Source organism: Equus przewalskii, chromosome 2, assembly GCF_037783145.1.
Source record: "Equus przewalskii isolate Varuska chromosome 2, EquPr2, whole genome shotgun sequence".
NCBI classification, from domain to species: domain Eukaryota; kingdom Metazoa; phylum Chordata; class Mammalia; order Perissodactyla; family Equidae; genus Equus; species Equus przewalskii.
In genome coordinates, this window is record NC_091832.1 from 49,606,859 (window position 1) to 49,619,560 (window position 12,702).

A 12,702-nucleotide genomic window follows, 5' to 3' on the forward strand; every position below is an offset into this window, starting at 1 on the left:
TCGAGCTGAAACACGGCTCTGTGCACTCAGAGGGGCTTCATAAACCTGTCAGAGGCCTTGAGAGCAATCTAGACAGCCAAGCAAATGAGGCAGGCATCAACTCCAGGAAAAACAAACAGAAAACGAAATCCAAATGCGGTCCTTGGTTCAGCATTGAGCAGTGCTAATTTGGTCATAATAATGCAACTAATTATTAGTTTAGTAAATTGTGAGGTTAGATGGCAGGGAAGGGGGCAGTAAAAATATCAAATCTCCATCTACCATTAAAGGAAGACACCACCCAGGTTGAAGGGTTTATTTTGTGGAAATCTTTATGCCAAAAAATTTTAAATCAAGAACAAACTTAGTAAATAGGTTTCTCAGATGTAAAAAAATAAAATAAAATAGCTAAAAATTTGAAAGCGGAGGATAAGATTCAGGGATGAGGGAGGAAGAAACAAAAGACCACTGCTTTCTTCTCATACACTTGAGGAACTGTTTGTTTTTTTAAACTGTCTGATTTTATAACTTACTACACAATTACATTAATCAAGACAATGAGAAACTAGCATAGAGACTGACAAATGGTACAGAATTGAGAGCTCAGAAATAAGTCCTGACATTTACAGTCAATCAACTTTCAAAATGGGTATTGAGAAAATTCAATGGGAAAAGAATAGTCTTTTCAACAAATGGTGCTAAGACAACTGAATATCCACATGAAAAAGAATAAAGCAGGACTCCCACTTCATACCATATACAAAAATTAACTCCAAACGGATCAAAATCTAGACATAAGAGCTAAATCTAAAACTATTAGAAGGAACCAGGTATAAATCCTCATGACCATGGAGTAGGCAGTGGTTTCTTTGCTGACACCAAAGCACAAGCAACAAAAAAAAAAACAGACACATGGGTTTCATCAAAATTAAAACCATTTGTGTTCCAAAGGACACCATCAAGAGGGTGAAAAGACAATCCACAGAATGGGAGAGAATATTTGAAATCATGTATCCGGTAAGGGATTTGTATGTGGAACATGCCCCTTTCTCGTGTGTCATCTTAGACAGCTCACTTTCCCTTCTTGGACCTCAGGTTACTCTTCTGTGAGATAAGAGAGTCGGACTAACTGAAAATAGAAAGTACTGCTTGAATAGACTTTGTAGTTCATAAAGTGTGTTCTTATTTCCTTCATTATTATCTCATTTAATCTTTGTTACAGTTCTGTTACTGCGGTGTTACTGTTATTCCCGCTTTACAAATAAGGAAGTTTTCATTGTCTCATTGCTTGTATGTAGTGGAGTTCTGCCATCGGCTTTGCTCTGTAAGACTGCTGCCCTCTCCCCTGTGCTGACATTCCATGACTCCATGGTAGACCTAGTTGGAGCACCAGGCCACCTGCATGCTGTCACACTAATTTATTGCACTACATCTGTGCACAGAGAGCTTCTTGCTTTCCTGTGAAGATTTGCTCAGCAAACTGATGTGACTGCCGCCCTGTTTGGCTGCCCTTCCACATGCCCAGGACCTTGCAACTCTCCCTTTAAGAGTAGTCATCAGTTACTGACCTGGGCCAAGAGTCTGAGAAACCAAAACAAGCAAGATTCGACCCAGCAACCTCACTCTTCTCCCTTTTGACTTCAAGAGACTGTATGACGACTCTGTTTGAAGGACATGTGCAAACAGACCTTGACCACTCCCGTTGTTTCTGCTAACACGTTGCTCCTCACTCTCCAGAAGAACAAAGAGGAAAAGAGGAAGGAGAAAGAGGAGGAGGAAGAAGCACAGTTCATTTCCAATAATTTCTTGAACAGAGGAAATTAAACCTCAAGTCACATTTGTATTTCTGAGGTGATGCTGGAGCACCAGACTGACCTCTCAGCTTTGACTCGGGTTCCTCACACAGGCCCTGCCCCTGGTACCCACTGAAAGTCACCCCAAAATGAGCCAGTGGTAGGAGGCAATCACAGAAAGCCAGCTCTATAGATGGTGACGCTAAAGCCCAGAGATGTGAAATGACCTGTCTCAGGCCACACAGCTGGTCAGTGGCAGAGCAAGACTAAAACACGAGGATTGGAGCTGGTTACTCTTGATTCAGTCCTCCTCTTATCACCTACAACCGACAGCCATTCCTCTCTTAAGACCCCCACAGCAAGAGTGGAGAGCACCGTGTGCCAGAGCCCCTGTTCTAGAGAAAGTTTGTCTCCCCTAGACGAGATCGCAGGTGTGAAGTCAGCAGGACCGAGCTGTGTGGCACCGTGACCCTGGTGCACGGCGCGTGAAGCTCAGCCTGTCGGGGGTAACAGACATTAAAGACAACAGGGGTGCTCTGCCGCGGCCGGCCAGGGTGCCCAGGGACCCTGCGTGGCGCCATTCCTGCACGTCAGCCTCAGAGGTCAGCTTTACACAAGCATCGCAGAGCTTCCTCCAGGAACAGAGTCATGTTTTCTTAGAAATTTATTTTTTCATTTTGGGCTACATCTTGGAATAATGAATTCTGTAAGTTAGACAATGCAGCAGGAGATAACATTCCCCAGTATTAACTCTCACCTGAACTCTGTCGTGCTTCTGGAGCCCTTTGTGGAAGTGTTCTGAAACTCCGTGGCCACCAAGACTGGGCCTTTCTTAAAGGTTTTAGCTACTTTAATCATATCCCCTTGGATCTGGGTCCCTTCCTATAAGAATTTTCCTGTGTCTCTCCACATCACTCTCTCTGCCACCCATTCATCATCTCGTGTACCCCCCTGCATTTTCTCTGATTCCTCAGTTACTGCCTTAATTTGTGGTGCTGTGGCTCCCACCCCAGGTTTTGTCCTTTGGAAATAAAATGTCTTCTGGTTTGTTTTCAGCACTCTGTCTGAGAATACCCAATATTTTTCTGGCCTATTGAGCACAATAGCTCATTTGTTCCACTGTCTTCTTTGCTGTATCTAATTGGTAGTTCAGAGCCTATTATCCTGTAAATACGTTTATAGTCCCTGCACCTCCTGCCTTTCATAAGGGGAAACGCACATCTTCAACCTTTCCACAGTGGAGGCCATCCGACATTTCAAGCTACTTTTATAAAAAAACTTCTTGTGGCTCATTCTTGCTGGGTTGGTAATTTCATTCTTAAAAGAACTTAGTGTCACCTATGAACGTAGGAAGTTTAACATGCATTCTTTTCTTCATATCATTTGTAAAGCCACTAAGAAAGACTAATTTCATTTTCTATTTTTATGGGATTCTATTTTTTAGACTCTTCTATACATAGACTACGTTTATAACCTATTTCTGATCTGTAATCAAAAATGTGTCCTGCCCTACTTTGTAGTGTTTGGTGTTGACTCTTATCAACAGAGTTTTGAAAGTCTGAGTAAATTATATCCATTGGTTTCTCCCTAAGTATGTGTTTTACATTGCTCCAACAACGTTTACTGGCAAGTCAAGGGTGAGTTCTGTTTGTAAAGATTCTTCCCGTTTTTTTAAATGTGTAAACAATTTCTTTAAACATTTTAAATGTGTAAAGGATGTAACAAGCCCATCCTTTATCATAAATCCTACTCCACATGGGTGTGAGAATCAGTAGTGTACCCCATCAGTGCCCCGACACCTCCACACCCATCCCACCCCACACCCACTTCTGTACAGGAGGCCCAGTGCCCATGCACTCAGGCTACACTTGTAGTTACAGCTTACATATTTTGACAAATGATTTTCTAATTTTATCATTGAGCTCCTTCAAAACTTGAGACAAATATCATCCTGACTAAAGGACGATATAAATACACCGGGTTTTGCAAATCAGGTAATGCCAGCTGCCTAAGAACATATCCATGAATCAGGTATCCACTGTCCGAGTGATAAGGATTCACTGAGGTTCAGGGTGAACGTGTTCTGATGATTTGGGACTTGTACTGAACCCACCAAACTCCCGCAGAGAAGTGCAATAATCAGAGCCAGGTATTCCAGAGCAAAGTCTGACGCCCCTATCTGATATCCAGAGGCCCCGCAGCCTGCACCTGTGGGTCTTTCCATTCCTGCCTCTGCCTCCATGGCCGCTGTTATTCCCTAGTCAGACCATGAGCATCCCTGCCTCTTTGTACTCGAACATAGAGTGTATACTAACCTGCAGCGTCATTTTATACTATGTATATCTTGTTTGCCCAAATAGATGGGAAGCTACTTAAGAGTGGGTGCCATGTTCCTCATCTCTTTGAAACCCTATCACTCAACAGCTGTTCCAGTAAGGTAGCCAAACATCAAAATATTTACAGTACCTAGCGTATTTGCCCACACTCTCTCTTTTGCTATAAAAGAGCGTGTAGCTTACCGTGTCTGAATTACGTCACAACTTATTCCTTAACCAGTGTGAACAATGCCTCATTATAATCCTCTTATTAGGAAATCCATTGTTGGAAGAGATTTTGGGGCAGTTGCTTTTCACTTCTTCCTATGAAATCTCGGAGTTAATAGATTGTTTTTTCTGTCCTACTTGCATTTCTAAGAGTCTGAGAGGTTTAGGGAAGGTAGAAACCCACAGGGGAAGTAGTGAGAGTGTCAGTAACTCAGCATAAGAGGGACAGGCTCCTTCTCTCTGTCCAGCGATGAGGAAAACAGGAGCCTCTCGTCCCTGGGGGCAAACTCACCACAGTGGCTGTAGGTTTAGCCACAGAAAACCACTCAGCCTATAAAAACCAGGCAAAAACATCCCAAATTGGCAATTTGGCACCAGTACAACATTGAAGATGCTTGTCAACTCGGCTGGGAAAATTCAGGGAGGATATGTTGAGAAACAGAGGACAAAATCCTTATAGTCTGTTGGAAATGTGCCAAAGACAATCAGATAACATGAAACAAGGTTTGTCCTCACCCCACTGGTTTCGGAGGCACACTGTGCTTGCTGTCGCCTCCATGAAATGAGTCACCTCTCGCAGAACCTGTCGTGGTTCAAGTTTAATCAGCCTGACAGAATCCTAGGAGGGAGCCTCACTCTGTCCTCCCACAAAAGATGGGACATTGAAGCATCGAAGCATAGAGAGAGAGCTATGGGTTACACAGGTGAGGATAAAACCGGAGAATGGCACCCAGGAGGGGAGGGAAGTGAAGCTTAGTGAGCAGCCCATGGTGACCTGGTTCCAGGGAGAGGTGGTCACCAAAGCCTGAGCCTCCTGGATCCATGACAAGGCTCAGGGATCACCTGCTGCTACTCCTCACTGCCAGGCTCCTCGTCACTGTCCTCCCCCAGAGGAAATTCCCTTGTGAGCTTCTGGGTGGCATGCATCCGGGTCTCCATGGGGCAGTGCTGGCTCAGAATTGCCTGTAGCAAGAGAGGAAGAGAAATCGCTGCATGTCCTTTACCAGTCTCCCCATTCCCTTCCCCAACCAGCTCATCCAAGTCAGCGTTGCTCAGGAAAGACTCGAGAAACAAGCATAGGGCCCTCCTTCTGCTTCATGTATGTGCACAGGTCTCCCAGGCACCTAGGTGTAGTAACCCTGGTCAAGACAATCATCTGACATGCTCTTAATTGGCTCCTAACCATGGGAGTGCAGGATACAGCTAAAGTCGGCACGATCCTCCATCAGAGCTGTTTGCTTCTTTTGTTCCTTTGACTAGCTTCCACATCCATCCCTAATCCACCCCGACCCTCAGGGTGCTCATGCTACAAGAAGAGTAAAGCATCCTATTAACTAAAATCATATGTTGTGGTTCTCTCCCCTGGGATTTTTGTACTTTAAGAGATGACCTGGTAAGGATTATGGCAGATGCAAATGAATAAATGAATGAATGTGCCCTGTGGAATTCTGCCCACTTGGGGAGATAATTTCGTAATTCACACTTTGTTAGGAAGTACAGCAACTACAGGATGCCTTTGATGGTCCCTGTCCCCAACTCTTTACAAACTTCCAAATTTCCTTCTTTACTTAGGAGCCTTCCTAACTTCCCAGTGTAAGAAGGAAAGTGGTTACAGAGAGAAGAGAATTAAGAAAGGGCACAATGGAAAGACAAAGATGAAAAGTGGATCAGAGAACATGGCAAAGCAGAGAGACTGTTAAAGAGGGAGGAAATAAGAGCACAGGGTGAAAAGGAATGAGAGAGACAAGGAAAGGAATAGCAGATTCTTTTCAGTAGTCAGAGCCCCTTACAAGCTTCTCCTCCTTGGCTGGGGGGCTCCTCAGGTAATAGCAGAGAGGAGCATAGATGATATTGATGACCCCAATGATGACCATGAGCCAGGGGAAGCCGATGGCACGCACAATGGCACCCCCAGTGGATGGGCCTGTGAGAAATAAATCAAATTCACAAGTGTTTATTGAGCCTCATCACATGGAAGATGCCATGCAAGGGGGCAACAACCGAGAGGATATGCCAGGGTCAAATATCTCCAGAACGCTAGGATCAGCCTCCTGGTTCCACTTTTAGCTGGAAAGCAGTAGATAAGAGAGAGGGAGACATCAGGTCCTGGGTGCTCCCCTCTCCCCCGATCAACATACCTATAGCAAAGCCCATGCAAAAAGCCACGTCAGCAATGGCATAGACACTCCCATACACCGAGGTGTGGCGCAGATCCACCAGGTGTCCCATGATGGGCATCATAGAGGAATCCACCATGCCTGTGGCCAGAGCAAACAGGACATTGTCTATCAGCAATACCCACAGTCCCCTCCGTGTCTGTGGCATCCTCCTTCCTCCTCCTCCATTTAGTCTACTCATTTTGACTGCTGTCCTCCCTTTCAGCACCAACACCCATTCCAGGTGGGAATTATGAGCCCATCTCTCTACACCCCTACCAGCCACCCTCCTGCTCCTTCTGCCTTTCCATACACCTCCTTTGATCTGACCCAAAGCCAACATTCAGGGCCTTCTTCTTTCCTTTAAGGACACTCCTTACCTATGGCAAAGCCAAGCCCTGCATTGGGGCCGATGAGGCCAAAAATACTATGAGCCAGTGGAACCTGCAGCGGGAAGGAAGAAGAGTTCGTCAGGAGTCCAGCTGGGTCATGTGGAGGCCACACAAAACAAAGGGTTTTCACATGAAATGCCTTTATTAACCATGTACTATGTGCCACATATATTATCTATTTGGATTCCCTCACCTCCTTATCTCCATCTTAAAGATGTGAAAACTAAATTGGTGCCATTTGGTTAAATGTCCTGTCCAAAGTTACAGAGCTAATAAGTGGAAGATCAAGTCTTAGCCTCAGATTTGACTCCAGTAGACCATAACAATGATCTTTTTCTGTTACATGGACTCTTTCACCCCTTCCTCTACCTGCCTTCACCCAGACACACTTTTCTGTCCTCATTCTTCACTGAACAGAGTTTCCTCTCTTTTCCATTAGCAACATCATCCAAAGGCATTAGCTAAAGCCTAACTTGGTAGCCATTGGAGCAAGAAGACAGAGAGAAAACACCAATAGCCAATTACCCATGAGCTAGGGGGGTGGATGGTGTGGTTGGGGCCCTGCATCAGCAAGCTTGTGGAACTCATTCTCTTGTCCTCCCAAACCCTCACTAAAGCCTTCCGTGCCTCTTTTGCTGGTTCCTTACCTCCCTCCCTCAGCATCTGTCCCCCAAACCTGCTACCCCAGCACGTATACCCCTCAGAGTTTTAACAAACCATTTAGATGTTAGTGGCTGATAATGATTTTAAGCATGACTCCTCAAGGGGCATTTACATTTTATCAGTAGTATTGGTTAAAATTCACTGTGGGCTCACCAGGTGCCAGACACTGCTGTGGTTTATGTGGATTATCTTAACAACCCTGTGAGATGCTATCAGAATCCTGTCTAGACAGATGAGATTCTGAGCATAGAGCGATGATGGACATAAGTAGCTCAACGTCACACAAGCAGCAAGTGGCAAAGCTGGGACTGAACCCAGGGCTTGTGCCCCTGGTCAGGTCCTCCAGCCTTTCCTGAGCTGTCTACTCAGTGCTTTAGAGCCCCGTTTGCACCTCCCTCAAGCCTAGGAGGCAAGTGTGCATATGATCTGCATTGTGGAGAGGAGGCTTAGAGAGCTTGAAGGGGGCTCTTGAATGTGGAAAAGCCCTTCTTTCTTTCTTCTTCCACCAAACATTCTGGTACTGGAGACTGAGGCACAGATCATGGTTCCCCTGGTGGCTTATGGGGTCCTGTCAGGGTGAGTGGGATAAACGAAGTCATAAAATGCACCATTTTGCTGACTCCAGAAATAGATACCAATATGTATGGCTTCGAGTGCCCATACACAGAACCTCAGACCCCTGTCTCCAGCCGCCTCATTGTCCTCTCCCTCTCCCAGTGCTGAATTTCTACCTACACAGAAACAGTCTTTCTGACAGTCCTTGCCAAGTCAACCTTCTGCTCATTTTAAAGGAAAGTGGTCTTTAAATGTCTGGATATATCTCCCTCAACTAGACTGTATTATACTTACACAAAGCAAGCTGGCACCTACCACGACCATGCCAATCAGGGAGCACAGCCACCTGGAAGAAAAGAGCCATCACCAAACAGTGCTAAGGGGAGAGATTCCTTCCATCTGTCACCCTCACCACCCCATGGGCCAGTCCTACCACCCCTAACTCCAGAAACCCCTTAGGACATGAGAAGATGAACGCATCTCTACATGACCAGTTTGTACCCAGGTGAACTCTTTCCCCGTCCTTTCCTTGCCCTCATCTCTTCTCTGGCTCCATACCTCTTTCCAACATAGAAGCAGAAAAGGTGCAATGTGATCTCTTCTTTCTTCCCTTAGAAGAGGAATCAGCTGACTCTGATGGCACTTGCTCCTTGAGAGTAACCTTCAAACTTAACTCATGCTGTTTTCCAATTCAGACTACCTCTCACTTATTCATATTTTATTTGGTCTTCAAGGTCCATCTCAAAACCCACAAAAAATACCAAACTTCTTTCCTTCTCTGATTTTCTGCAGCAGTGGTTTTAAAACTTATTTTAAAAATCTTTATGCTGAACTCCAAAGATAAAATTAGAGCTGTTCTCACTGTCATGGAGGAACAGAATTCAGACTCATACCTCTTAGCTGCCAACCCCTTCCACTCGGTGGCCTCTGAGGCACCTCTGTAGAACTCCCTAGGGCTCCATGGCACACAGTTTGACAACCACTGCCCCAAAGTACTGCTGTTTTCATACCTGTTTTCTGTGGGGTTATTTTATCTCTTCAACTGGACAATAAACATCTGGAAACTAAAGCTTGTCCCTCATTCCCTGCCTCTTCTATTGCAACCAGCTTGGGACCATTCTTTCTCCAGTTTTCCTTCGCACCTACCCATCCCAATCCTCCCAGTGGGTGTGCTTTACCCACGTGTATTTGTCCTATACGTCGATCTCAGAGAAGCTGTTCGTCATCCCAGGTGCAGGGAGGATCTCAAAAACCTCCCCATCTTACATTCCTATTGCTCTTCCCAGATCCCCAGGCTACATACCGACCCATCTTGTTGGCCAACACACCAAAGAGGTTGGTGCCAATGAGGTAGGACACACTGGCAGGCAGGAAGGCCAGACCTGTAGAAAGACACAGGCCCTCACTTTAGGACATGCCAGTTTACTCTAAAACACCTTGTTTCCTACAAGACGGTGAAGACCCCTGTTACCTTCAAGGATTGCAAACCGCTTTGTGTTGGAGGTTGGAGATCCTTGTGTGAACCCAGAGCAGACGATATTGGGCCCACAGCTCTGCTTTCCTCAGGAGCAGGGCTTCATTTAGCTTCAACACGCTCAATTTGCTTCCAGCTCCCCACTTAGACTTCCAGATGGATGGCCTAATGAGCCATTCTCATGTATGAAATACCGTTGATCATCAGCATAAGAGCATGAGCTTTAGAGAAAGACATACGTACTTCCTGGGAAGTAAAATTCCTGCCTTGCTCTCACCTGCCCTTCTACTGCTCTTGTATGACCTTGGATAAGCTACTAAACCTTTCTGAGCTTTGGTCTCCATATCTGGGAAGAACAAAACTATGATTACATCATAACAGCTTACACTGAGGAACAAATGACATAACATATATGAAAGTAGTTTGTAAACTGAAGCCCTGGTCACATTGCTTTCTGTGACAAGAGAGTCAAGTGCTCTGGAGCATGGGCTGTGGAGCCACACGGTCTGGATTCAAACCAAGGCTTGACAACTTGTTAGCTCTGTGGCCGTGGGAAACTTGTTTACCATCTCTGAGTTTCATACCTCCATTCATTCATCAGTACTTTTAATGAGCTTTTACTATGTGCCAGGTATTCGAGGGGCTAGGAATAGAGGGGTGAATAACACAGACAAAAATCCTAGCTCTCAGGAAGCTTACATTCCAGGGCAAAGGGTCAAACAATAAACAGTAAACAAATAAGTGAAAAAGATAATTTTTAAAATGATGAGTCCTGTGAAGAAAATTTAATGTGGTAATATGGCAGAATGACCAGGAATAAGGGTTAACTTAGATTTTGGGGCGAGGGAAGGCTTCTTGGAGGAGGTAACATTTAAGCTGATGCCTGAATAACCAAAAGAGAGCTTTTGAGTAGGAAAAAAAAAAAATACCACCTAATGCAAATACAAAGACCTTAAAGAAGGAAGCACTTGGTCCCTTCCAGGAATAGGGGGAAAGAAGGTCTGTGTGACTGAGGCACAAGGAGCAAAGTGGAGAGTGATGGAAATGTATGACTGGAATTTGGAATTTGGAATTTATTGCAAGCATAATCAGAAGCTTTGGAGGGGAGTGACCTATTCTGATTTATATTTTTTAAAGTCCCCTGTGTGTGGCTAGACGAGTGGGTGTACAGGAAAGTGTGGAACCCAGAAGGAAAGTGATAGTGACTCAGCTTGGAATTCACTATGGAAAGAAGTGAATAAAACAGGAGGCATTTTGCAGGTGGAGGGAAAAAGGAAAAAATCAAGGCTAACTCCCAGGTTTTTACTTTAATCAACTTGGTGGCTGGAGAGGGAAGAAGAGCTTGGGGGCATCATGAAAGCTTTGAAACGCCTATTAGATACCCAACTGGAAATGTCAGGCAGTCGGGCACTCAAGTCTATAGTTCTGAGGAAAGATCCTACACATAGATATAAATGCTCAGCTCATTGGCTCATGGTTCTTCAAGCCATGGCAATGGCTGGAATCAGCTACAAAAGGTCACATAGACAAGAAGAGAAATCCAAGGTCTGAGACTTCAAGGACTCCTACCTTTAAAAGTTATCGAAGAAGGAGGAGATAGCAAAGGTGAAAAGGAGTGGCCAGTGAAGTAGGTGAGAGGGGACAGAATCCAGAAGGCAAAAAAAAGGAGGGGTTTGGGCTTTGAGGGGCACTGGAATGTTTCAACCATAAAGACAAGGCAGCGAATGTGGTACAGGTGCAGGGAAGTGAGTACATTTAGTGATGGGAACATGTGAGCTCCCTTCTCATTGCTTCTATTTTCTCAGTGACTAGGAGTGGAGAAGGATGAAGGTGAAGAGATGAGGGAGTATGTGGTCTGAACAGAGAAGTGCAAAATAGCCATTTCGGAAAGTGGGAGGGAGATTGTTGGACAGTGTGAAAACCTGCTTTAGATCTGTGGCCGTAAGTATAAGGTAAGACCAACAGCCTGGTTGTATGCTTTCCTACAGTCCCATTCCACTGCTCAGATGCAGGCAAGGTGCATCTGAACCAGATGGGCTTAGCTAGAATTAAAGTTTTTCCAGGTGACAAGCCCAGAAAGAGAGCGGGCAAAGGAGTTACCAATGCTTTCAAAGGAGTGATATTAGTGACGGACTTGGATCCATCATGGTAGAATCCAAACTAAGTAAAGAAAGAAGTGAGGACATGAGTCATGATGGAAATATGACAAGAACTGAGGTCAATGGATTGGTGATCTTATTGTGGCCAGAATCCACTGAAGTGGGGCTGTTAGAATACCTAAGCAGGGAATACGCAAGGCGATAAGTGGACTGCTTGGAATTGAGATTTCAGAGGTGATACAATTGTGATACAATGGTGATGTCAAGGTCAAGATTATATGAAGGTTGGATTGGTTAAGGTGGAGAGGAGAAAAAGATCATTGCAAAAGAGTAGATTAAGGAATAGGTCAAGATGTTAGTAGGGTTATCAACCTGGATATTGAAGTAATGGTGACGGAGTAGATATGAAAAGAACGTGAGCCAGGTATTGACAGCTTTAACGAATGCAGAGGGGTGCCTAAGGGGTCAGTAGATAATTGCAATGAAGAGAGATGGGGTGGTAGAATCTAATGACTTGATCTTCAAAGGATTTGAGGTCTTTGAAGGAGAGAGAAGAAAATGATTCAGAAGCAGCAAAGGACAGCAAAGTCTGGAGAATCATGGGCTTCCATCAAGAGGGCTGCAGGAAAACAGTGTTCTAGGAAACATTCAGGTCTCAGGGAAAGAAGATGAAAGAAGCGTTCAGAGAAGAGGTTGAGGGCATAGGGACTCTTGCCAATGACAGAGAATTCCACAAGGCTCAGGATTTTGGAAGGCAATGGGAAACTGGATCAGATTAAGAAATCTCTGAAATATGGGGATAATAATTCCCACCAGAGAGGCTGGTTATGAGGCTTAAATGAGTTAATACATATCAACAATTTTGCACAGTGCCTAGCACAGAATAAATGCCCTCTGAGCATCAGCCTTAATTATTGTCATCATAATCAATGAGTAACAGGGTCAGGACTTAAACCCAGGTCTTCTCCCTCCAACTCCAGGGGTTTCCACTACCCACACCACCAGTATGGCAGCACAGATGGCTCTGGCACAAAGGACCGCACAGAAT

The 12,702-nt window shown here is 44.9% G+C and overlaps 1 protein-coding gene across 6 annotated transcripts in view; it reads right to left on the bottom strand.

The window, feature by feature from the left end:
* Positions 1-2,418: 2,418 nt before the first annotated feature.
* Positions 2,419-12,702, bottom strand: part of SLC18A1 (solute carrier family 18 member A1) — a 38,380-nt gene continuing 28,096 nt past the window's right edge. For 5 of the 6 annotated variants that reach the window (XM_070606520.1, XM_070606542.1, XM_070606512.1 and 2 more), the window contains 6 exons: positions 9,385-9,463; positions 8,376-8,427; positions 6,852-6,915; positions 6,454-6,573; positions 6,106-6,239; positions 2,419-5,278 (listed from right to left, as the gene is read on the bottom strand). In XM_070606520.1, the coding sequence (XP_070462621.1) occupies positions 5,165-5,278; positions 6,106-6,239; positions 6,454-6,573; positions 6,852-6,915; positions 8,376-8,427; positions 9,385-9,463 (563 nt within the window). In that variant the 3' untranslated portion in view covers positions 2,419-5,164. The remainder of the gene's footprint in view (positions 5,279-6,105; positions 6,240-6,453; positions 6,574-6,851; positions 6,916-8,375; positions 8,428-9,384; positions 9,464-12,702) is intronic. The other variant, XM_070606527.1, reaches the window with a different exon arrangement.